Below are 26477 nucleotides of genomic sequence, written 5' to 3'. Positions count from 1 at the left end.
CCGGTGCAGGATTGTAATGAGCATCTCTGGGTTAAAAGGAAACCAGTTTGGGTCTGACACAATGGGTTAACTTCATCCAGTTTTCACCAAGTTTCTTTTCATATTACTGGGTTATTTAATAATATATTTGGATCCAGTGAACAAGTTCAAGTCTTAACACCAGTGTACAAGACTAACCCTCAAACCAACCCAGTCCTGGGTGGTTTTTAATGGGCACTGGGTTTCAGCTAAAAAACATCTCCAATGTGGACGGAGTGTCTTGTTTAAGGGCATGTCATCATTTACTTCTGACAGAAGGGAAAGTATTCCCCACTCTTTATCTTAACCCAGATTTCCCCAGAGCGTCCGTCACGTCCCCTGCAACCAATGACTTTGACGCAGAAATTCTGCCGCATCACATCATTAAAGGCCTATGTCTAATTAAACAAACTCAAGATCTGTTATAGTAGATATCTTTGCAGGCCTAGTGAGCTTTAACAAAGTGAGTACAGTCTCTTCTGTAACGATCCAGTCCTATAACTCTCTTACAGCCCTTCTTCATTTGTCCGGGACATTTCAAAACTTCCTGTCAGTGTCCCTCAACCCATAATAGATGTGTGTATCTTCCCCTGTCTGGGATGCGTGATTCACTGTCCCTGAAACACAGCACCACCTAATCTTGAAGAGCAGATAAAGCTAATTAGGGGAAAGAGACATCAATCACAGCTCTAGGGCTCGTTATGTTCTGTGCATACCAAGAGTGCATCTCACTCACTGGGTGTGTTTGAAAGCTTGAGCCAGTCACACACACACACACACACACACACACACACACACACACACACGTAGCTATTATTATGAGTTATGTCGGGAGGAACGTCTTAGACTCGAAGACTGAGAAAGTATTGAATGTTTCCTTGTTGTTGGGAGTAACCGGCTATTATCGTTTTCACCAACTGAGGAGTAAGGGACTGAAATTAGGGCAGAAAATCACAGAAATCAGTTTCTTTTGTTGGAGTGACCTTTGACAGTATAACTCATCTGGGAGATCAGCAAACTGGCGAGCAGCTCTGTTGGGATGTGCAGCACGCATTAATACAGCTGTCACAGAGACACGCACACCCTTTCCTATGATTACAGGAGGTCTGGGAGGTTCACTGAACTCCGAGAAGGGGGCAGAAGATCACCTCATAGCTTAAAGAAGAGCATATTACAGCATATTAAAAAGAAAATCACACTTTAAATTATTTATGCTTCAACTGGCTCAAATTTCTTCACTATTAATAATAATTCGGTGCACCTTTCTCTGTTTTTTAAGGCTTTTTCTGTTGTATAAGTTCTTTGGGAGGAAGCCAAAACACTAGGGTGTAGATCTGCTTTCATCCTGTAGGTGGGAGTGTAACTCTTCACATGTTACAATCTGCAGGGGGATGGAGTTGCTGGAGCCAACAATATGTTACACAAACATACAAGAGGACTGTAATCATTTCAACTTAAGATATCAAACACGATCATTGCTTTTATTAGCCGTCGTAAAATGTGCGAGCGTCAATCAGCCGTGTGTTGATGGATGGCGCTCGTGGTGGGTTCACTAGCAAGGTGTGAACAGGTATGTAAATAGGCATGGATATCTACTGTGTGACATGCCCCAACAAGAGTAGATTATATAGTTTAACAACTTCACAGAGGAGTAATGTTCACTACAGCAGATATAAGCTGCGTATAATCAGAGAGTATAAGTTTGTCCAGTGAGAATTACAAATAATTCCTCCTTATAAATAAAAGTAGTCAATACTCACCAAATCACATTGGTGTTTTTTATTGTTTTACTAAAATACTTTGCAACTTGTAAATCTAGCATAAGAAATATAATACATCCATTTATAATGTGTCTGATTACAGGGATACAAAAATACACCATATAGAGTCAAATTATATAATATAGAATACTTCGAAGACAAAACAAAACAAAAAGCAGCGCAGGGGGAAAGAAAAGAGACATAGTCGTTTCGGCATTGTCGTGGAAACTCTTTCAAAACAATTTCTTCTGTTTTCACCACAGAGCAGAATGTGAGCAGAGATCTGGGAGACAAGTCTCTCAGCTTTAAGCCAATGTTATTATTTGGGATTCAGATTTGAATGGCTTTTTGAGAGTATGGAATGTGTTTTGGAAATGAATGACATGCAGAATAGCAATTCAAGTGAGAAATAAAGAAAAAAAAAGATAATTACAGACTTTTTTATGCAATTGCGGTGAAAGCAGACACTGATGTAAAGCAGTTTCTTTCTGAATATTCTACTACTCTAACAGCAATGTTTGGATATTAACTTCAACTGGAGGAGAGAGTAACTGCTCAAACCAATCACGGCAGACAGTGGTGCACTTTATGACGTTAAATAGTGATAGGAAAAGGTCCTTAGTGGCCACAGCACATCTCCAACGGTTAGAGTGAGTTGGCCGTGATGAAGACGAAGATCTTGGCCTGGAAAGTGGTAAACGTCCCCTGTCTCCAAAGCTTCATCTCCACGTTAACTGAGAAATCCCGCGGGGCCTCAACCTGTCGATTTAAGTACACGGCGCCCGTGTAGGCGTTCAGCTTCCGGGTGCCGAAGTAGTTCTCCTCGTTTCCCTGCGTGATGCTGACGATGACGTTGTCTCCCGAGTAGGCGGGGGAGGGTCCGATGCGGAAGATCTGAGCGGGGATGACGATGTTGGACTGGAAGCTGATGTAGTAGTAGGTGATCCTCAGAGGGGAGTTTTGACACTCCAGGTAGTTGGGACAGCTGATCCGCTCACAGCGCCTACAGGGGACGAAAGGATGCCCAGGCAACTTTATTTGGAGGGCACTCTTTAAACAAGGCAATTCAAAGTACATGATTTATTATCTTATGGGGTCATAAGATAATATGATGGGGTCATCATCAAATCAAAAATAATCTCCAAAAAGAAGAATGTACATGAATTAAGCTGATTCCGCACAAATTAAGAGAGATAGACCTTTATTTATTGTGAAGGAAATACTTGTAGCAAAGATTTCTCAAAAATTACATCAAAAAAATAAAAGAGTAATAAATATAAAGTGCATAAGAAAACCAGTGCCTACTAGAATAACAACAAAAGATGCATATAGTTAAATAAGTAAACTATCTAGAAAAGTAATATTGTACATGAGCAATGATATTGATTATTAATAATAATTTGCATTTAGTAATAAAAAGTACTATTGTACATGAGCTTGTGCGTGATATCAGTTAAACTGATTGATGCCATCTAATGCTGACTGTCCTGATCTACTATAAACTGATTTCTCTTGTGATTTTACTTCCTTACCTCTTACAAATATCCTCCTTCATATGCATCATACAAACATAACAGACTATCAAGCCCATGAAAGATCAGTGAGGCATCACATTGATCACTGGAATGGATTTCTAACTGACTTAATCGCTTACGTGTCGGACACTTTGCGGTAGTTGGGTGGACAGTCGAGAGAGATGCAGCGGTACCCTCCTTGGATGTTGTAGCAGGTCTCAGCAAGAGAGCAGTTCTGGGCCCCCGTGGCACACTCGTCGATATCTAAAGCACACAGTTAATGCACAAGGGCTGGTTTACTGCCTGGAGACGAGGAGAGGCGTGTTAGTCACGGCACAGTTGAACTTTTGAGGAAAAGCCTCATTGCGGAAACATGTAAGACAAGAACTAGTCCTCGTGGGGGGAAACTGCTCAAGGAAGAAGAAAAAAAATGAAATTAGCAAAACAATATTTCAAGGCCAATAAAGTTTTACAGTCCGTGTAATTATTGAGCCTCTGTAAAAGTACCAATTAGATTTATCTGAGCATAACCATCACTATACACTCTGTGAAGAGTTAAATGGGTGCTTTTGAGAATCCGGAGTGTATTTGAACCGGGGTGAGAATAGTCACACAGCAGCTATTTACGCCCGGCCAAGTTGAATATGATAATTAAGTTAGCAATAGTTAGGTAGCCGAAAGGCTTTGAGATTCAGTAGTAGTAGTTGTAGTAAAAGTCATAGTATAGTATAAATAGCAACAAAGCTTGTGTACGACAAATGTTGTGGTGGATGAATGGGACAGACTCAAGACGATCACTCAGGATATTGGTGTTTGACTCCTGTGAGAAGTCTAGTTTTTATTATTTTCAGTTTTTTTATTATTATTATTTACCATTTTCGAGTTACAGTTTGGTTGGGTTTAAGAAAACTAAACATGTGTGCCCGGGCCGGGCGCCGACAACATTGTTGGCTACGGACACCTGCGTGCTTGTCTCTGCCATGCTGTATACACACCCGGGTGTAAACAGCCACTTTGGCTATCCCTCCCACGTGCAAATAGTATTGTTGTGCTCTGACACCTGCGTGCTGGAGCTGAGTTTCAAAGCAGAACGCAATATGGTTCACTTGTAATGAAGCAGCTACATAACAGCGAGTGCATGCATTGTTTTTTTAGTTTTTTTAAGGGTTGGTATTCACCTCTGCAAGAGCGTCCGTTTGGAGACATGGTGTATCCATATTCGGGACAAGCACACTGGTAACTGCCAGGAACATTCACACACTTGTAGGTGCATAGATGGCCGATGCTCTCGGAGCACTCGTCCATGTCTGGACGGACGACAAGGAGGAAGTAAGTCACGTGAAAGTGATTCATAAGCTAACATGTACATTAGTGATGTGTCCTAGCGTGCCCCACCTTCACAGGTGTGCCCGTCCTCCCTGAGGTGGTAGCCCTGTCTGCAGTAGCACTGGTAGGAACCATAGATGTTGGCACACTCCTGACTGCATGGGCTGGCCAAACACTCATTCACGTCTGGAGAGATTAGAGGTTGGAGCTCATTACTGTCACAATTCGTTTGATCAAAGGATTTCCAATGTTTCCATCCTAACATATAAACACGATGTTGTTATGAAGCCAATTATGTTTTTTTTACTGGTTTGCGCTTGAAGGCACGGCATGATGTAGAGTGTAACACTGACACCCATCACCGCCATCCCTCCTCAGCAACATGTATCTAGGAATCTGCACTGTTCCTGCACGTACACAAAAGCTTTGCACACCAACAAAGCACGTTCATACACACATATTTTCACAAAAAACATACAACCACATGCACCGACACGTACATACACGGACGCACACACTCAGGCAGGCGGACGCTGATACACACACACACACACCTTCACAGTTCTTGCCATCGCCGGATAAGCGGAAGCCAGAGGTACACGAGCACTCAAAGGAGCCCGGGGTGTTCTCGCAGGTCTGGGCACACAGGCGGCCCGGGTAGCGCCAGCACTCATTTACATCTGAGAGGAAGAAGCAGTGTCATCATACCTCTGCAAGTGTGTACTGCATTTGTGTGTTTGCGCGCCCGTGTGTGTGTCGTGGGCGCGTGTCAAACGAGAGAGTGCGATGTGAGGCGGGCCAGCTGCCTGCTGATAGTCTAAACACTTGAGCGGAGTCCATTATTATCAGAGTCACAACACAGTGAATCACAAAACAGTGGGAGCAGCGGGGGCCAGGGACGGAGTCCTCTGCTGCAGGAGACATGATCGGCCCGGTGGCTGCCGCAGGAGCCAGCAGCAGAGCCTGGGTAACGGCAGCAGCTCTACTGCAGAATAATAAACAGGAGCTGCCAGAGTGGGCAGGCGAAGACGAGGGGTGGCTGTAAAGTAGTGTGAAAGGTGTGCACAAGTGATGGAGGGCTGAGAGGAGGGAGAACAGAACGAGCAGGGGAGTAAGGGCAAAATATTTAAAGCACCGCTTTTAATCTCTCTAAAAAAAACTTGCATTTGCATTAATGTGCTTCTTCTGCATGACGGTGCATTTAAATGTCCAACCTACCTACACACATCCTCCTGAATGAGTCATACTGATAGCCCGTCTGGCATTCACAACGATAGGAACCGGGCAGATTGTGGCACAGCTGGCCCTCTCCACATCGATGCAGACTGCCCTGACACTCGTCCACATCTACGAGACACACATGAATGGAAAGAAAAGATGGAAATGAGAATGATGACATTCAGCTGCCACCACTTCATGAATGAATTCATGTTTTGTTGACTCTCCTTCATGTGTGAAGTAATATGATTTATTCTCTGCTGCACTGGAAAAAAAAAACAAAAAATGATGCTCTTACTTCAATCACACCTACGTCTTCAAGTCTGTATATCAAAACCGTTACACATCCTTCATGTGTGACAACTACAAATCATACCAACGCATCTGGATCCGTCAGGACTGGCGTGATAGCCGCGGCTACATATTATCTTCCTCTGGCAGATGTAGGATCCCACAGTGTTGATGCAGTTGAATCCCAGGCTACATGGCTGGGCCGAAGCGCCACACTCGTCAATATCTGTTGCAGAGAGAGAGAGAGAGAGAGAGAAAGAGAAACAGAGGGAGGGAGACGAAGATGAAGACAGAGTGAAGACCCAAAGGCACAAAGGCAGGGCATGAGAGAGCAGAGGGCCGCTCTTTAGCCACACCGAGATATCAAAGCAAACGCACATCACACAGTCGCATTCAATTCGGTTAACTTTGTTATGTGTGTGCGTGTCTGACATTTTCCTCAATTCGCTCATTTCTCAGAGCATTTTCTCTTGCACTCCTTTTCACAGGGGCGTCGGCTGCCTCGACATGCCCCAGTTCCTGCCCCTGGGGGCTAATTCCACAGCATCAGTTTGTACTGGAGGAGGACAGAGAGTTGGCTTTCATCCACCCCTCTGCAGCCCCTAACAGCAACCTGTCTGATCTCCTGTCTGTGTGGCATTTAACCCCTCTGTCACCGAAGCCGCGTCGATTCACCTGCAATGGCGTGAGCTACGACCTACATGGACTATGATTCACCTGTGGGGGAATTTAGTGCTCTTCCTGGCTCATTCACTCACTCTCAAAACAAACAAAAAATACTGATGTTAAGAAAAACAAAAGGCTGAAGCCCCTTGTTTGCTTGCTATATACGATTTATCCCTCACACAGTGTCACATATTCATTCATTTGTTTGTTTCCCCCTCAACAAACATCAGTTTATTTCCTCTATTAGCACAATTAAAACCAGAAACAATATGTATAATTAAATGCAACCTCGCTGTGATAGACATCAGCAAAACCCCTGATTTTCCTCACCCATACAGTTGCCCTGTACGTCCCGGTTAAAGCCCACAGGACATCGAGGTTTGGGGTTGCACCGGAACGAGCCCTCGGTGTTCACACACTCGAAACCGATCCCACAGTTATGGCTCCGCTGCACACACTCATTGATATCTGAGGAAGAAGAGGAATAAATGAGCTCTTGAGGACTGAGTAAATGACTAATTGCATTTAAAACCCAAAACAAATGATATCAGTTTCAGTCTAATGTGTTAACTACAGTGCAAGCTGCAATATACATTGTAATGCCACATTTCACCACTGAGTGGCGCTGTGGTTAAATGGCAGATTGTACAGGTACTCACTTTTCATGCTGCTCATCTGTCACAAAGCTTTCCCTGACATTGCTCAAGAAGTTAATCAAGAGTAAAAGAATCGTATTTCAACTCAGGAATCTTATCTATACAATCAACCAAAATGGCCCGAATTATTTCAGCTAGATGAACACACCTAATGAGTTAAAACCAGCAGTGGCCCTCTGCAGTGTGTGAAAGAATATTGCAGTATTATTCCACAAGAGTCCTCTTACATCTGTGGCCGTAGGACGAACCGAAGCTGGAGGGAAATCACAGTCTCAAAGAAACACAACGTGTGGTGCATATGTGTGTGTATGTGTGTATAATGCACGAGCGCCTTGTATTTTCAAGCAGGTTTGCAGGATTTTATCTCCGTAATTGCTGTATAGAGGCCTAAAACAGCTCTGGGAAGCAGCCCTGCTGATATCGGGTCGGTCTCTAAACAGCAGTGATTGAGCATGTTGTTCCTGTCACAGAGTCGGCAGGAGCTGAGGGAGCCCCACACCGACAGAATGATACATTTGGCTGAAATGCCATCAAGATTCTATGTACAAGGACACTTCTTTATGAAAAGAAAAGTTGTAGACAATTTCAAAGGATTTGGGTTCTTTTCAGCCACGCTAACGGCATGGCATGGCTTTATGCAGAGAAACGTCGGTTGGGTTGCTATTCAACTTCAAGGACTTGTGATTCCCAGACAATGAATCCTAATGACTTTGGTGATCCCCTGACTTTTAGAGATGAGGTTTAGAGATGTGACTCTGTCTGAAATATCTCAATGACTGTGATGTAATGATTGCCATTACATCACCCCCCCCCCCCCCCCCCCCCCCAGGACGAATTGTAATAACTTTGGGGATCCTCTGACCTCTCATCTAGTGCCGTCAAATCAAATGTTCAAGACTAAATACCTAACGAAAGACTTTCCCATCAGCCTCAGCGGTGCTGATTACCAAACGCTAGCATGCTGACAAACTAAACTAAGATGGCGAATATTTTTAGCTGCTAAACATCAGCAGCTTAGCATTTGTGAGCATGTTGCAATGCTGGTGTTACAGCCTCACAGAGCTGCATATAGACTCTTGCTCTCGTTTGCCTCTATTTCTAATGCTTTGGGGGGGTTTTTCTGTCTTTTTAAAATATTTGTGTTAAATATATTCTGGCAATTGAATGAATAGCCACACAATTTTTCCATGTGTGGTAATGTTGCTTCATTTGTGAGAGGAGGCAAAAGGAGCATTTCACTACAGTCTCTTATGAATAGGGCGTTTTGTTTTTTCTCCGCACTGTATGACGACGACCTAAAGTGGCAGCTGTTTGGAAGCTTCAATTAAACATACTTTCTTGTTAAATGTTCATTTTGCCTGATTGAGCATTCTTTAACTTGACAAGGAGCTGCAGATTAGCTGTATTTCCCTCGCCTGAAACCCATCTGCAGTAGCAAACAGCACTTACAGCACATCTAAAACTCATCTCGGGGGTCCCTCTTCCTGAACACTGCTGCTGCTCTGTGAATGAGACCTCGGCTCAGCCACAATTTATGGGGCATGGAAATAATGAGAAGTATTGTGAAGTTTACTATTGCATCTCAAAGTTGAGCGCCACCCACAAAGGCAAGCCAGGCAGCTCTTTATATTGAGAGTTAACAGCAAGCAAATACTATGGAAAGACCTCTCTGGAGTACTATTTATTTTTATTATTCCTCTTTGTCTGTGTGCTCACATGAGAATTTAAAAACTAAAAAACTAATTTTCAATACTTACTTTCAATGGGTGGTCTAAGCAATTGTTTGCCTGAACAATGTGTTTTTCCGTACATTGTGAACATGCAGTAATAGGAATGCTCTCCTGCTGGTATGAACAACATATTCACTGCGGGTGGAAGTGAATACTACGACGCTGATAAGAGGCGGTGTACCTTCACAAATGCCGTTGTTGATCTGGTATCCCGGGGGACAGGTGATCGGTCTCTGACAGATATAACTCCCCGCAGTATTCACGCAGCGCTCACCCAACTGGCAGACATTCCCGGACAAACACTCATTTACGTCTGGATGTAAAGGATAAAAGACAGTTGTGTGAAGAGAGAAAACAAATAATGAAAAGTGCACGCTGGATGAATAGGTGTAGGATAAGGAGCCGTGGTCTGTGTGTAGCAGTCAGCGGTTAGAAGCGGATTAAAGAGACAGGTAGGACCCTCTTCTGGGAGAGAGATTAGGGGCAAAGCCACGAGGTATAACATCCACACAATGAGAAATTCGTCAACACACTGAGCTACTCTCTGGGTCGCAGCCCCAGTTTGCGGCTGACAAGCAGGAGACGGACCAGTGGACATGGCTTAACTTAAAAATACATCCCCAGGGAGACAGCTTAGACAGAATAGAGCAGGAGCTTATCAGCCTCACAATAAAACAGCCCACCACCATTCTGAGAGGAAATAAAGGATAAATATGGGATGCAGTTGGCCACGTTATCGGGATAATGCATGGATAGTTGAGATGATGCCTCCGGTAGAGTCTCAGTTCAGGAACAACATGATATATATATACAGTATATACAGTATATATATATATATATTCCAGAAAGAAAAACATTGTGACGCAGACCTGCACATCTAGAGGCCATGATTAGAGGAAAATAAGAATCAATGGCAGACAGTCATGCCAAGAAACTCTCCGCGACTGGAAGCAAACTACTCTGACTGAAACTAAGAGCCTTTTTTTTTCACTTCTATAATTGCACGAAATTTCCACATGCCCTGCTGGTGTGATGTGAAGAAAAGGTTCCCAGCATTACAGCTACATTTTAGTTCCTTACCCTCACAGGAGCGTCCGTCAGCCGTCACCAGAGAGAATCCTGGGAAACAGGAGCATTGTGGCCTTCCGCCCACTGAGGTGCAGTATTGCTCACATGGGCCGTTTCCTGAAAATAATACTGCGTGGTGAGGTTAAAATGAAATATTCTGTACTACTATTCCACACAACACCAACAGAGGAGAGCTGGTCGGGAGACAGAACATGATTTACTGTGTTGCAGGTTGATCCCTGACCTGGTCATATTGTATTTCCTACTTTTGGCCCACAGTGTGGCAGGCCCCCACCCTGGTGTCATGGAAACCAAACAAGACAAACAAGACTTGACCCCGCGCAGATTATGATACGGAGGAGAACTGGTGAGAATGAGCACCCGATGCTGAAAACAAACTAACCTTTGTTGCTATCTCACCACTTGTGTTTGACATTTTCAGCACAATTACAGCTCACGATGGAGGGTGAGTTTGACATAATAACATTTCAATCTATAGCAGCCTGTGCTGTCCTCTAAACATAATTTGGCTGCATGAAGAGGCATGCTCCAGTCTCCCACTAAGGCGTAAGGTTGACCGAATGTGCTCGTTGTGGGCTGTCGGGCCTGCAGCTCCCTGTCCGCTTATTAAGCCGAACGTCTCTAACCTTCACAGGGGTTGGATGGGACGGCGGGCTGGGTGGGAGGCGGGAGAGGTGAAGTGGGCTCCACCGCCGCTCTGTCGTCCTCCTTCAGTCTGTTCTCCTCGTCCACCGTCTCTGCAGAAACATGAATAACCCCGTCACAGGAGCGAGGATTTACACTGCAATCAAGAATTGCAACTCTCAGTCGTCTGCGGTCTTAGTTAGAGGCTTGAGCCGACGGTATGAGGCCTAGTAGATACAGATGAGAGATGTAATATCAGAGAAGGTGAGACAGGAAAACAAGCTGCCTGGAGACAAACATTCGGTTTTATTTTGTGAGCCCCAACCCTCACTGTAATTTGCTGGGAGCTCTGACATTAGTGTCCTGTTGAGACAGGCTTGTGTTGGTGAAAGGCACTGTTGATTAAAGTCTGCTGCACTGCAGGCAACATTAACTGAAAATACATCGAAAGCGTACACCTGAGCGGACCTTCAGTTTGTGCAAAGAGTGATTTACAAATATGTTTTTTTTCCCCTTTAGCTGAAAAAGCTTTTCGACGACAGCAGAGATGTGATCGGGTGAGCATTGACGTCGGTACAGGAAAGGGATGTTAGTGTGTGATTAAAATAACTATTACTAGGCAGTATCAGGGCTGGCAGACAGGAAGGAACTCAAAGAGACCAGGAAAATAATACACTGTGAATGTGCAGAGAAATTAGAACGCGGACTGTAAATCATATTTTAAGGAGCAAATGGCACATTTCCTGTGCTCTAACATCGCTGGAAATGTCTGCTAGCGCCGTGTGACAAAATACAATCGGTGGTGTTCATTTTACCTTGTGCACAAGTGAAAGCATCCTCTTGCAGCGCGTATCCAGGGAGGCACTCGCAACGGTAAGAGCCTGGCGTGTTGACACATCTGTGGTGGCAGATACTGCCCTCGTATATCAGGCACTCATCCACGTCCTCAAAATCAACAGGACCCTCCACTGCATTCTCCCCGTCCCGATCCTCACCGATGGAGAAGGCCTCTTTAGGGTACGGGCTGTCGGATACTACAGCACACAGAGAGAGAGAGAGTGGCAATACAACTCTATGATATGAATAAATGCATAATACTGTTTAACATAGTTTTATAGCTTTCCTGAAAGCTATAAAACATGATGGCCACAACGATTAGGTGGATTTATTTTCTTGTTTGTTGCAAACACAAAACGTCTTAAATGAGTTTGCAACGCCTTGGATGGGCTCTTAAAAATACACATGCAGCACGGCAATATGCAACAATACAAGTTACAATAAGATGCGCAATGTTCTGATTGATAACTTAACGGAGGATGTCTTGCTGTATTTCTCATGTTTCATCCCAAATGCCGCAATCCCAAATAGGCTGGGCAAAGTGTTTGTCATGAGGTGGAAATAGAACCATAAAAGAGAAAAGAAAAAAACCTAATGAAAAGCACCTGATCACCCATGATCAGAAGGCAGATAACTCTTCGTTTTCACCTTGTAGTAGCCAATTCAAATCAGTGCAAGACTATTTACACCAACATGGTGATTTACTAAAAAGGGATTAAATGCAATGCCAGGCAGACAGGCATTAGATCTCTTAGGATTAAAGCACAGGGGTGAACTAGACTACTATACTTTGTTCTGGGAGGCCAATGAGGCGCAACCTTTTTCAGCAGGGTTGGGGGATCCTACTACAATGCTTCCTTTCAACGAAAATGGATTGTCTATTTGAAATCTGTGCTTTTTCCTGGCAGTGCACTGGAGTGCATTACAACAACACCCTCTCCCTTGGCATGGAGCATGCAATGCATTCACATTCTGGCGTGTGTGTGTGTGCAGATGACAGTACTTTTTTTGGGTTGTGGAGTGGAGTCGAGAGCGGGCCTCTCTCTGACGGAGTGCCAGCCGTCTTGATTGCTGCTCTCCTCCTTCTCGCAGCATGTCAGAAAGACGTGTCTGCAGTGGAAGCCCAGGTACTGGTGGGCTTGACAGCGATGCCCCTCACGGAGAAACTGCAGCCCCAGAGAGCAGCAGTCACAGCACTCCTGCGGGTCACACAGTTAGTCGTTTCACATGTATTCATGGATCATTGAGCTCTCTAGAGTAGCCGCTGTACATTCTATGAGAAGGATTACAATCAGCGGTCCATACTGTTTGCATGGTTTGCTTTTAGCGTGTGATGTACTGTGGTTGTAGATGGCCTGATATTACTTAATCTACAGGGGTCCCACAAAAAGGTGATGAAAACCAATATTTAACAGCTGCACTGCAGCATAGCGTCGATAATGGGCTCATGCTGCGCAAGGGCCTCTGAGCAGATGAGTAAGTATCCTTCAGCACACGGGTCACATGGCAAATGTGTGTCTCTGGGAGTCTGGGCGACCACAATAGAGTTACTTAGTCACTGTGACTTCATGCACATTGACCGCCATAATAGCCTTGTGTCTACTGCTGCTAATGTTTTACCAGATTAAATTATCAGGCCACGTTTCCACTATTTCACAAAGGCCAAACAATTGATATCTGACATTTCCAAATGCTGAGGTCTGCTTTGAAGCTAGTGAAGCTTCAGGACTGTGGGAATCTTCAGTTGCAATTGGCCCTAAATCATTTTTACCTAAATTAAATAAGGTAATTGAATAACAGGGAATTGGCACAACAGCAGTAATGCTCAGGGGAGGTATCGTGAATAAAGTAGCTCAAACAGAGAGACTCTCACTGTCCGGCTACAGTACCATCTGTGTTTTCAATTCTACATTGACGAATGCATTCATCAATCGCTAATTCAGGCTGTATTAGGCTTCATTTTAAAATGACAATGTGATTATGTTTGACTGTGAACCCAGTAAACTGAGTTTGCCCTTTGGGAGGGGTATCTGATCACAGATGCTTGCCTTGTAGGAATCAATCCCACATTTGTCGCTGGCATCCTCTTGACACATATTTCCAGCTCTCGCTGCGTTCATTCCAGCCAAACACCGGCCTTCTCTGAGGGAACCGCGGCAGCACTGTTGTTGGGCGGTCCTGGCAGAGAAAAGCAGAAAGGAGAAAGCACTGCCTAAGTGTTTGGACTGCAGCCCTGACAGAAACAGTGAGTATGGTTAGCTGTTTTAAAAAAAATGTATGTGCATTTAATCAGAAGGAAAAATTTTTATCAAAATCTTAATAATTTACCAGTCAAAGGTCCGAGGACCGTTCGGCGTTTCCAAAGAAAAATCTACTTAAATGTGACTGATCTTGAAATAAGAAATAAAAAACCCATAGTAGCAAAACATTTCATTGCACATTTTAGTTACGTCACTTTACTAAATCTAACTTGTTAATAAGTCAAATTAAGTGGATAAACAGCCAACTGCCTTTCCACAGAGGACTATTTAAGATGATTTACGGTTTGTTGTATTTAATTATAAGAATTAAGCTAAATGATCTGAGCGGGCGTTTAATAATGGCCTTACCAGCAGATGGAGTGCCTATCTTTTGCGGGTGGCTCCATGTTGTTGCAGTGACCATTAGCTGAAGCCCACTTCTCCCCTGTCTCACAGCAGGTCTTCAACAGCTCCTTGGCAGGAACTATAATGAAACACAAACACCCAGTTCCAGCTTTATCCCACTTAGTGCAGCCATGTGTTTCAGAGGAATGGCACAAAATAATGGTAACAATGTGAGTTCAGCTGGAAGAGGTAGGTTTAACATTTCCCATCATGGATTCCCATCAGTGAGATGCTGTAAAATGTGGTTAGTGCAACTGTATTTCATCTTTGGTGCAACACTCTTGTCTCAGACTTAGACTGCACTGTAAATAGCACGTACAATGTGTGTTTTTAATTTCAGTCTTCTCGACTCTGCTCTCACTTACATTGGCAGGGAAAAGTATGTAACCCAAAACTCTATAAAACTACTTTCAAAGTAAAATTGTCCTACTTTTTTGTTACATCCTGGCTAATCAGAGCTGGACCAGAGTGAAAGAGGAAAAATGTAAGAGTGTCTTTTCAATAACAGAGCAGCGCATTCCAGCTTTGATTTGTGGCTCCTGCGCTACTGTAGAAGACACAACTCATGACATGCATGTCTTAACAGTCACACCATGCAGGACAGAATATTTGTCTTTCTGGTTTTACACCATCTGCAATCTCCTTTTGGTGTTTTAACTTAAAGGTGCAGTGTGTAGGATTTGGCAGATGCAAACCTACTGAAGCCTCTCCCGCCTGGCGGGTAGGATAACTACAGCGGTCGACCCAAAAATGTGAAAACGTGAATGACCCCTTTTATGGGTTTGTCTGTTCTTGGTCGCTGTAGAAACACGGCAGCAGGCTCCATGAAGAGGACCCGCTCCGTATGTAGATAAAAACGGCTGATTCTTAGGCAGCAAATTAATATTTTAAGGTGATAATACACTAAAGAAAACATACTTAATAATAATAATATTATATTCCATTTCTGCTCCAACCAGAAGTAGACTTAACCCTCCTAAAGTAATGGATCATGTTTAGTCAAATGTCTGATCATATTTTATGTGATGACACTGGCCCCCACAGGATTTCTGATCATTCATTATCATGTGAAAAAAGAGAACCAGAGTCTACAGCCGAGCTATCGGCTCTGCGAGGCTGTACTTAGAGCTACATGCTAATGTCAGCATGCTAACATGTGTGAAATAACAATACATTTTCTAATTAGCTCTAAACACAGAGTACAGCTCAGGCTAATGGGAATATCATTAGTTTTGCAGGTATTTCGTCATAAACCAAAGCAAGTTTTTAGTGCTTAGCACTCGATGAAGTCGGGGTCATTTAAGAGATTACATTTCATCCTATGGAGAACATAAAGGTGTCTACCAATTGCATGGCAATGCATCCAAGGGGATCCCAAAAGTCAGTAGGGTTCATCCTATGGGGACCATGAATACCTGTTCAAAATGTCATGACAGTCCATCATTTATTTGCTGAGATATTTCAGTCCAAACGAAAGTTATGGACCGAAGCTTTAATTGGTCTCTCACAGCACGGTCTGTTCCAACGTAAGCCTTAAATGAGTGTGGGGGTCACTCAGAGGACAGACCAAGTCCTCTTAATACAATCCTAAATACATGAAAATCAGCACAGACATCTGAGAGTGCCTCAGGTCATTCTAACATTTCAACTTCCACATCCACTTTATTTTTGTTGAAATGACTTTACCTATACATAACAAGACCAAGGCAATTACTCAGACTAGAGCAGTGCATAATTTAAAGGTTTAGACAGGAGAAAATCTAAACCTTGAAAGGCACAATGACTCTTTGATACATAACTACAGCATCTGTGCCAACCGTGCAGTGCAACAAGTCCCCTTTGAACCCAAGTGAATGTATATTAAAAGACAGAGAACATAATTACTCTTTCTCCTCCTTTTGCTTCCTATTCATTTTCTCCAGGTGAAATCAGTTCCCCCGTCATGAACATCACACAGATTTGCTCCGTGTTTCCATTCACAATGTGGGATGTATACGGAGTTAAGATACATACAGTTTGTCACCATGTTTGCAACGGATTTAGTGGATGAAATGACTTTGGAGGGAAACAAACATAATCACTGTGACGTCAGCCGTTTTGTGGACTGCGGTTTTTGAAGCTTGGAGTTTGGCATTTGGCCGTCGCCATCTTGGTTTTTGGCCGTTGCCATCTTGGCTTTTTGCCAAAGTTGTAAGATGAAAACAGGGAGAACTCCCAGACTGGACAACACCGTGGCAGTGACCTGTCAGTCACAATGTAGCCCCGCCCTAAAGCATATCCTGCGTTATCGTCTATTCTACTCTAAATGGGACCATAACTCACTAAATGAACATCATGCTTCTGATAGACAATCGGCCTTCTTTTTACAACAAGAGGAGACGCCCCCTGGTAGCTTTTAGAAAGAAAGTTAAAGTCACCTTCCCATTGGCTTCACTTTTCAGAACCGAAAGTTGCAGCCTGGATAAACTATTTTAGCCGAGCTTACCAGGTCTCTTCCTGTCTCTTTGACAGACCTTCTAATTAAGACTATATCGCAACTTGTTCCATTCAGCAGCGCAATAATTAGCTAAGTTGATTTATTGTGCTTGCACAATGGATGTAAAATATACACTTGAAAGGTGGCTGAAGAGCATCTCTCTGTTCCGGGCCTGTCATTATACATTTCCATCTGACTAGCATTAACACCAGATGCTTTGCTCTCGTCTAAATCCAAAACTGGTGACATCACACCCTTTGAAAATATGAAGCTAGAATAACAACCAAAAAGGGCAACTCTCAACATGTCTGGGGGTGTGATAAAGCAGTGCACGGCCCCTAATCAACTCTTGTGTGTCTTTTCTTTTGTGGACTTGGCAGTGATTTATAATACAGGTGGGCCTGAAGAGAACATGACCAACAACGTGAACAACAGCTAATGCCAAAGGTCCATGACATACAAACCCACGTGGTTGAACATGTCAGATGATTGATGCTGAAAGCTTTACAGCATGTCCGTGTATGTGTGTGTGTATGTGCGTGTGTCTGCAGTCCCGCATTAAGCTCGGGTGGGAGTTACACAATATTCTTCTCACCTTCAACATGAGCACTTGCAGAAATATTGTGTCTTTTGAAACACATAATCACCGTCCAAAAACAGCTGGATATGACCTAACAGGGAGGGCTCTCCTGCTGTCATCATGACTTCATCTTCAAAACGGCCAATTCAGGTTTCAATCATTGGCAGTTTATGTCTTAATCTCCCTGAGATTGCGAGCCAACATTCGTGTGATCCATCTTTTTGTAGTCTTAATCGGGGTTAAGGTCAGTTGACGCTTCAGTCTTTGATGGTTTCATACAGCATCCTCCAATCCAATTACACCTCCTTGTGGTAAGAAAACCTGAATTAAACACTAACACACACATTGCCGGGAGGATTTATCACTAATGATGCATTGAATTACTGTGATTTATAGCTTGCATTTCCTTAGGATGCCACACATGTCCTTGACACATCCGAGCACGCACGCACGCACCCATGGTGTTTTTCTAAAGTTCCTGCTAGGCAACATCAGCATCTTGCATATTGCATATATGGTTAATATACTTGGTTAAGTATATTCCACTGCACGCCTCTGAACAAATATTCTCCGAAGTAATCTTGTAATCTGAATCTGTCTCCCAATTGCCTCATTATGCCTTATATGTTTAAAAAGTGCGTTCACAAACCAGAACACAGGAAATTTGCTCAGTTCTTTCCAGAGGAAATTCGTCCAAATCCTGATTTTGGACCCGATGGATGAAAATAACACAGCAGAATAATATAACCTAACTGGTTGGTTTTACAAGCCTCATTAGAAGAAACTATTTTCTGCCCTGGAAATCATTTTATCAATGAAGCATTAATATAAATGTAAGATTTTGAATAAAAAGGTTTACTGTGTTTCATATTCAGAGGAGAAAACATTAGCGACTGCTTGCATTGCAAGTCCGAAAAACATTTGTATACAGCTGCACTTTGCCTGTATGTTAATGACAGATCTGTTATTGTGCTGCAATTCATCACCAATCGCTCTCTAGTTATACATTTGGTCTTTTTTATGAGTGGTTTCCTGCATCTGGCACAGATGTTTTTTTATTTATACACAAGGGTGACATTTGGATCAGGCGGTTTTTCAGTAAGGACATGTTGTGGATAAGAGATACGCCAAAATTCCTGGAAATTACCTGGAAGGCACCCTAGATTAACCAGAGAGCACTATCTTCTTCAAACTGATCTACACAGTAGTGGTACAGCAGGAATGAACTCTCAGACGGGAAGCTCTGGAATCCACCCTCCTTTTAATGCTATAAGGAAAATTACACATCAGCTCAGCCTACTCCCATATGCAGCATGACTGTGACAGTACTGTGGATGAAAACAAACATTTCTTTAGTTATTCCTCCACAACTCAGAAGATTTGCATGCTTCAGTTTAATCATTTTATCCATGTCTAAGATTCAATGTTATGGTTGGTGCTTGGTAAAGTGGGAAGTTACTGAGGGGAGAATGTGTGGAGGTGTGCTTCAGATGAGATGATTACTGGGAAGATCGGGAAACGGGGTAATCACTCCGGCTCATGAGGGAGCAGTGAGTAGCGTCTGGCAATCAAGCCACAACAGTGGTCTCATTCATCACATGGCTATTATGCCGCTCACAGGTACAACCCCCAAAGAAATCCTATACCAGGTCCAGCCCCCCACCCCTTCTGAGCACACACTGCGTCTGGTTGGAAAGAGCGAGAGGCAAATGCACAGATTGGGCCACTGCAGAGGCGGATGATTTATGTTTACAGAAAAATGGTCATGTTCTTGTTATTCATGCCTTCTCTTTTCCTCTCCAAAATAAATTTGGCATGTTCTACTAATGGCGTTGATAACAGGAATAAGTCAAGGCCCTTATCAGCTGTGTTGTTTTCCTGTCTGTGTTTTAACATGTCACCACAAATCTCCAATAGTCCAATGACCTTCACCAGTGAACCAGCACAGTGTCATTCCATCCTACATCCAGTTTGAGCTCCTTATCCCAGGAGAAAAACATATCCTGCTTTGACTTTCAAGTCAAAACTCTCTTCCATGAAGCGATAATTCCCAAGGGAATAGCTGGACGTTATCCTAATGCAGTTATGGATGTTGTGGAAAAACTGTCAAACTCAAAGTCTTTTTTTCTCCCTGAATGAATAGAAGAGTTTCTAAAATTGGCTCGCACACAGTTTCACATTTTACCCAGACTTGACTTGAGTCTGTAGCCCTCCTTAACAAAATGTGTCATGGCAAACAGCAACAAACAGCCAATTTCTAACCTATATTCTCCAACTGTGTGCTGGTAAATGAACTTGACAGGCACCAGCATACTCAAGGCATACCTATGGAGGCCAGGTGCTGAAAGAAAAGAAACGTCCTGACAGGTCCCAACAAAAATCACAGTGTTGTAAAGAAGGGTTAACAACATGCCGCAGATTGTGGTTTGCTGGACAAAACACAAAATTAATTCAGTCCCTGGAGTGGGGATGGCTAATAAAATCCACTCTTTCATAATGCAGTTCACTCACTTCATAAGGGAGTATGTTAATATAGAGATACTTGTGCCATGAGGCCATAAAGTATTGGTAATTATGATGTAATTAGGTTTTGCCTATACCATGAAGTTTATTAATCAATAACTCTTATGGAACTGAATGAAATTTGATTAATTAAAGCATTATGAGATTAAGATTATGGGGCAGAATTTTTAGACCTATTGTATAGATGTAATTTAACATCATACTTTGATATTGTAGGAAATTTGGGTTTAGAACTGTGCTTTAAAGAATTATAATGGAAGTGTTTAATGATTCATAATTAAGAAATCATAATTAGAAGTGTTTAAGAATTCATAATTAGTCATAAATTAGAAGTGTTTTAAGAATTCATAATTAGTCATAATTATAGGAGTGCTTTTTATAGTTAGAAATGTTTCTTAGTAGAATTAGTAGCACCTCTTACAGGTGGATAATAATATAGCACATACTTGGGGAGTACCAGCTATGCTTGCAAAACGTGTGAAGTTTTTGCCAAAAGTTGCAAATCCTTATCTTTATATAGAATCCAATGTGTATCATAGAAGTGTTAAACCATAAAAGACAGTCATTGAATGTATTTAACTGAAGAGTAGGGACAGCCAGCCATTTACAGACAGGCATTTCAGGTCATACCCGTGCAAGGGTCCTGCGAGAAGGAGGAGCCAGCTGGATTCAGCCAATAGGAACTACGGACATTATGGGATGTTTTTTGAACTATGTAAGGCGGGAGAGAAAGAACTTCCGGTCACTTGCTCCTGTTCCACTGTGTGGGTGGTGACGCTTTCTGGGGTGAGGCGCGAGTCATATTTTATGTAACTGTAAATAATGTACTTCACTTTGCAATTGTTTTAGCTTCTGAAGTATTAAATACTTTTGTTTATAATTGAAACCGGCTGACTTTGTGTAAGAGGCTGGATCACATGCGGTTTAACCACAGTCTAGGAGGTCCCTGAATCATAACAATTTGAGACATATTTTTCTCATATTTTCCAGTGCATTGTCATCTTCTAGACATCCTAGTAATCACTTCATCATCTCCTTTCCCTCCTGCATGGGGCCTGTGGTAGATTTGTCCCGAAGGGGGCTGATCTGTTTGAGAACATGCTGATAATCACATGAAGGATACAGGCAGGATGAACAACCCTGGAGCTCTCACCAGAGCAAAGTGGGGAGAGAAAATGAAATTTCAGCTGCTCTTAAAGGATTTATCAGATATATTAGCAGCACACTAATGTAAATATACCACAGGGCTTAGTATTATTTGCTACTTACAAACCACTAGGGAAATATAGCATTCTCTCAAGTTGAATGCACGAAAATGAGCATGTACTTAGTATTGTTCTTTTCTCTTCCGAGTAAGGTAGATAAATGCTATCCAGGGAAAACAGACTTTCCTTTAACAATTGTTTTTCCTGGACCTCTGCCAGCTAGGATAGAGTGATTATGAATTCCTCTTCAAAAGACAGGATGTGAGAAAAAGAAAGGGATGATGTCTTCGGAAATAATAACAGCCTAACCTTGTCATTACTAGGCTGTAAATCATCACACTGTGATGTATTTTGATGTGGGCATTGAACGAATCAAAACATTTGATGTTTCAGATTTCTTTTCAATTCTGTTGCTTTCAAACACTTTATTCAAGAAGAAAAGTTAGGATCCTGGAACTGGAATAAGAGTGGAACGAACATTGAACTGTTTTCCGTGATCGTTCGGCTAGTACAAAAGAAAATGGCAATTATTGTTAGTTGTTATGGTGTCAATACACGTCAGTAGGGCTGTAAAGTGTTGTAGCAGCTCGCCAGGAAGAGAGCGGACACAGCTCCGGAGACAGATGGCTGGTTAGTTAGCTAGGTAGCTTGTCCTTCTCTGAAGCGGCAGGGGAGTGAGGCGGAGGGACGGCGGGACCTGCCACTGGCCACCAGCCTGCCGTTCGACTCAATTTCTGTAACCAGTGTAGCATTAAAGCATGGTGGAATTAGCACGCTAACGAGCCAGTTGTTCACTAGTTAGCTAGCTAGCTTGCTAAGTCCACCATGCTTTAATGCTACACTGATTACTGAGAATAAGCCGAGCAAAGATGTCACTCATCTGGCGATAGCAATGTGCTTTCCTACGCTGTGACAAGAGTGTGTGGATGTAGCATTAAGTTGTTCAATTTTACTCATTTCCTCCGGCTCTCTATGCTTCTTAACGCTACCACCCCACTGCTCGTTTCCGTCGTTAATGCAAAACCTCACCTCAGTGAGTGTACGACTTCTCGTTGTCTGTTTAGTTCATATGGACGTTTGGCCGCCACTGCTACGTTGATTTGAATAGGAATGTCCGTTCTACTCCTATTCTATTTCTATGGTTTGAATACTGTTGATCATAAAATATGCTTAAAAGTGCATTGTGTAGTATTTGGCGGCATCTAGCGATGAGGTTGCAGATTGCAACCAACTGAAACTTCCCCCATGTGCCAAGCCTGTAAGAGAAATACGGTGGCCGACGCAAAAATGTGAAACGTGAAAGGCCCAATCTAGAGCCAGTGTTTGGTTTGTCTGTTCTGGGCTACTGTAAAAACATGGTGGCGGGCTCTTTGAAGAGGACCTGCTCCATATATATACATCAACTCATTCCAAGGAAAACAAAAACACAACTAATGTTATTTTCAGATGATTATACACTAAAGAAAACATACTTATTAATATAATATTAATATTGTATTCCATTTCTGCCAATAGATATCCCTAAATCTTACACACTGCTCCTTTAAAACTCTTTGAAATAAAACGTTGTATGATAACGTACCTTCAGTGTCTCCCTGCACATCCTGAGAGTGGTAGTTGTAGAGGGTTGTGGGTTGTCTTTGAGGCTGCTCTCCATCCTCCCTCATCCTGACTGGAGCTCTGCTGGTGGGATTGAACTGTATAGTGGGATATGAGGTCTGCTCTTCTTTACCGAGTGGCTGGCTGGGCTCCACTGTCACTTTTTCTTCTTCGTTATGGCCGCTATAATGGGAGCCACTATGACTCCCTGTGTGACTGCCCTGACTGTGTTTATGATGGCCAGAGGGCCTGGTCCCCTTGTTTGCATGGGCGGTGTGTGCTGAGTCTTTTAAAGTGTCCTGTGTCACTCTGTTTCTGCCACTGTTGGGTCTAATGGTCCTTTCCCCAAGTTCTTGTTGCGGCCTGTGGTGCTCCGTGGTCACTCTCTGTGTGGTTGTTGTTAGCGTTGTGGATGTTTCACTCTGCTCCTTTGTAGTCGTTGGATCCATGTTATGAGTGACCTCAGCCTCACTGCTGGTCTCTGGATCAGAACTTCTTTGTGTCTCCCTGAGCTCATGTCTCCTGTCATCAAGGGAGCTGAGGGAAGTGGAGCTTGCCGCTGGGTAAGTTGGTGGTGCTGTAGTAGATTCCAGTGGTTGGGCCAGATCTTGGATAGTGGAAGATGTGGGCCCTTCCAGTGTGTGGTCATAATCCTCTGTGCCAAAACTGGGTGGGTCCGGCTTATACAGAGGTAAAGTGTTTCCCAGTGCAAGCTCGGAGAACTGTTCTCCGAGAGTCATTTGTCGGCTGTTATGACGGCTGCTAATGTCGCTCAAAGGGTTGTTGTTCTCAGTGGTCGGCTTATTAGAACTACGAAGGTCACAGCCGGGGATAGGTGAACACGTTACCCGTCCACCATCATTTGGACAGTGGCAAACCTGACACCGGTCCTTCTGAAAGGAGTGTCCCGCATCGTACTTCTTGCTGCCATGGGTACAGCCAATTTGCCCACATTGCTGACACCCATCTGCAGGCTGTACAATTTCAATGCAGTTGGGGGGAATTTCAGGGCACGGAATAAAATTACAGCTAATCTTCCCACCTCCCAGAGGACAGACGCATTCAGTGCTTCCAAAGTCCACAAAGTAAGCTTCCCCCTCTGGGACTTTCCCTTTCCGGAAGCCTGCTCGGACACAGTCATAGTACTGGTAGCCCTCACAGGTGCAGCCCCTTTGAGTACAGGTGGGGCAGCAGGTACCCTTCTCTAAAACCGTTCCGATGCAGCCCTGCAGAACGGGACAGTCCACACCTGCGCAGTCTTTCTGGCTTAGACAGGTGTCCATGCACAGAATCAGCCAACTTAAAAACAATGTTGCCGTCTGAATGTTCATTTTGCACAAAAAAGTACAAGAAAAAGAAAGAAAAGTAAGAGTCTCTTCAGGCTTGATTTTATTCCAGATGAGAAATAATTTTGTGTCTTTTAGCCTGTGAGAGTAAACAGTGGTTAATATATTTACAGTACAAATGTCTGACATTCAACTTGATAACAATCCTATTATTTTTGGTTCATTTTCACAGCTCAAAAACACTATATTTTAACTTAATAACCATGTCTGCTTTAATTTGGCCACCTGCCAAATGTTAATTTTTCCATGCCCACTCGTTTGGCACCACAGCAGGGGATGGAAGCTGTGGTTTATATTTGATTGCACATGGAAATGTGGCCAAAGATATAAGACTGACTGAGAGAAATATGTACAAAAGTAATCCAACAAAAATGAAGAAAAAAAACGAGGCTGAAACAACAAAACCTCTCGTCTATGACAATGTTATAGTTTGGTATACAAAAACAATGTGCTACAGGACTGCTTATCTGAGTTATCTTTTTGCAGCATATGTTAGTGTATTCTCATAAAATGTTTTGCAGGAATATGGTGGGGATGTTGTGCAAATACTCTATAGTCATTTGAGTCCATTGTTCATTGCTGCCTATAACAGCTGTGGAGTGTGCAAACCGTGTTCTTGCAAGGATAACGTGATAAACAAACTAGAGAACTAGAAGAAGTACTGTTATAACAAAATTACATATTGTAATGAATAAAGTCATGTAAAGTATGAATGGATTTGATGAGGTTACTGTAGCTTTTCGTTGTGCGTCAAACTGCACAGGGACAGAGTGGCAGCACAAAGTTAGAATTTGACAGGCTTGATCCTGTGAGACAGTGAGGTGACTTCAAATCAGGGAGCATATTGAGAACCAGGTGTTTTCTATTTCACTTTTCCTGTTTTTCCTCGCTTGCTTTTGTGCCAGTTGCCAGAGGCTTATGTGACATTTATTGCTAAAACAAGTCTAAAGAGTCTGGTTTAAAATTAGAGATAAACTCAAAATCGTTCTGCATGACAAACTTCTCTCAAGACATTTTCTGCTGAAATCTTTCTCACCAATTATCACATTTCCCTCAAACTGCATGTCCTTGGAATAGATTCCCAAAAGAGGAGCAGCAACAGAAAGAAATGGATAAGAGATGTTTACAGATGACCTTTTCCCTCCAACTGAAGCTGCCTACACTTGCTTTCTTGGAATTATGGAGCTCCAGATGCCAGTATGACTTATAACTCCTGATCTTTTAAAAAAATAAAAAGACATGCAGGAACCTGGTTATTTTACCTGACTGTGTGCACACTGGATCCAATTATAGTGTGCTGAGCAAAACATGCAGTGCATCTTTGAAAATAATATAAAAAGTAGGGGTCTTCCAAAATAAACACTGTACCTTCTCTTCCCTCCTAAGTCGGGCTCCAAACAAAAGTGCACTGCAGCTCTGTTAGAGTATCAATGATGTCTTTGTGTCTCTGCAGGTACAAAATCATTTCACCAGATCTTGCGGTCTTTAACAGGCACATGGCCCACTGCCAGGCTGAGTGGAACTCTGTCGAGCTCTGTTTGTCTACAACATTCAGAGTGAAAGGGGAAATTCAACACATGGAGAAAAAAAAGGCCACTTGGTGATAATGAAATCTGATGGACTGAGAATGAAACTCATCTGCCTCTAAATACCTTGATGGGGCTGTTTTGTGAATGAGAAGTTAATCTGTTGGGTTGTTCGTTCAGCTATCAGCTCAGGCAATGTCCCACAAAGCATTTCAAACAGCGACTGTGTGCCTTGTCATCCCAGTAGCCAAAAATTGACCTTTATCCTTTTTTTTTTGCTCACTGTGAATCGCGCGCGCACACGCACGTGCAAACACTGTTTTCACGCAGCTCTGGATTCCTGAAACGACGAGAGGACACGCTGATACCAAAATATTCCAGTGAAGGATAATAAATTAAAAAAGAATGACTCGCGTGTTTGAAAGTGCACGAGCTCGCTGTCGAATTGGATACTTCAGCAACAGTTGTGGCGATCAAACCATCTGCGTTGTTTCTCATCGTGTTACAGAAGCCGAAATCAATATGTGGACTTTAACAGTCATAAGGCACACATTAGATAAAAGCATGTAGGACAAATAAAGTGCGTATTATAATATATCCAGGAACCGTAGATTATTTTGGCAACAAGAAAGAACCTCTCAAGCAAATATCAAACACTATAAATATGATTGATCCCATATCTAAATATTTCTCCCTTACGTTCACATGTTGTCCAGTGGAAATTATCAATAAATCAAATTGTGCATTAATATCGATTGTTTTTATCCATAGAAATCACGTTGCCTACCTTGCGTCTCTGACCTTGCGGCGCTGCTGTGCTCCGAAAGGAAACTTGTGCGTAAAGTTTG

The 26477-nt window shown here is 42.9% G+C and overlaps 1 protein-coding gene across 1 annotated transcript; it reads right to left on the bottom strand.

Moving 5' to 3' along the window:
• Positions 1 to 1782: 1782 nt before the first annotated feature.
• On the bottom strand, positions 1783 to 26472 carry LOC142958856 (fibulin-2-like). The gene is made up of 17 exons (XM_076099843.1): positions 26417 to 26472; positions 22741 to 24182; positions 14339 to 14453; positions 13778 to 13907; positions 12733 to 12928; positions 11708 to 11926; positions 10895 to 11005; positions 10260 to 10364; positions 9361 to 9492; positions 7124 to 7261; positions 6213 to 6353; positions 5837 to 5965; positions 5173 to 5298; positions 4688 to 4804; positions 4471 to 4599; positions 3433 to 3556; positions 1783 to 2781 (listed from the first exon to the last, which is right to left on the bottom strand). The coding sequence occupies exons 2-17, from the start codon at positions 24086 to 24088 to the stop codon at positions 2424 to 2426; spliced, it is 3618 nt and encodes a 1205-aa protein (XP_075955958.1). The 5' UTR covers positions 24089 to 24182; positions 26417 to 26472; the 3' UTR covers positions 1783 to 2423.
• Positions 26473 to 26477: the final 5 nt, after the last annotated feature.

This window comes from Anarhichas minor, unplaced genomic scaffold (assembly GCF_050575085.1).
Source record: "Anarhichas minor isolate MPS153535 unplaced genomic scaffold, ASM5057508v1 ptg000003l, whole genome shotgun sequence".
In the NCBI taxonomy this organism is placed as follows: Eukaryota; Metazoa; Chordata; class Actinopteri; order Perciformes; family Anarhichadidae; genus Anarhichas; species Anarhichas minor.
This window is presented reverse-complemented; position numbering and strand designations above follow the sequence as displayed.

Coding starts and splice junctions, on each gene's coding strand:
- LOC142958856 (XM_076099843.1), bottom strand. CDS start 24,088: ATGAACATTCAGACGGCAACATTGTTTTTAAGTTGGCTGATTCTGTGC. Junction 5,966..6,212: donor TGACGGATCCAGATGCGTTG/GTATGATTTGTA, acceptor TGTGTCTCGTAG/ATGTGGACGAGTGTCAGGGC. Junction 4,805..5,172: donor CGATGGCAAGAACTGTGAAG/GTGTGTGTGTGT, acceptor TAATCTCTCCAG/ACGTGAATGAGTGTTTGGCC.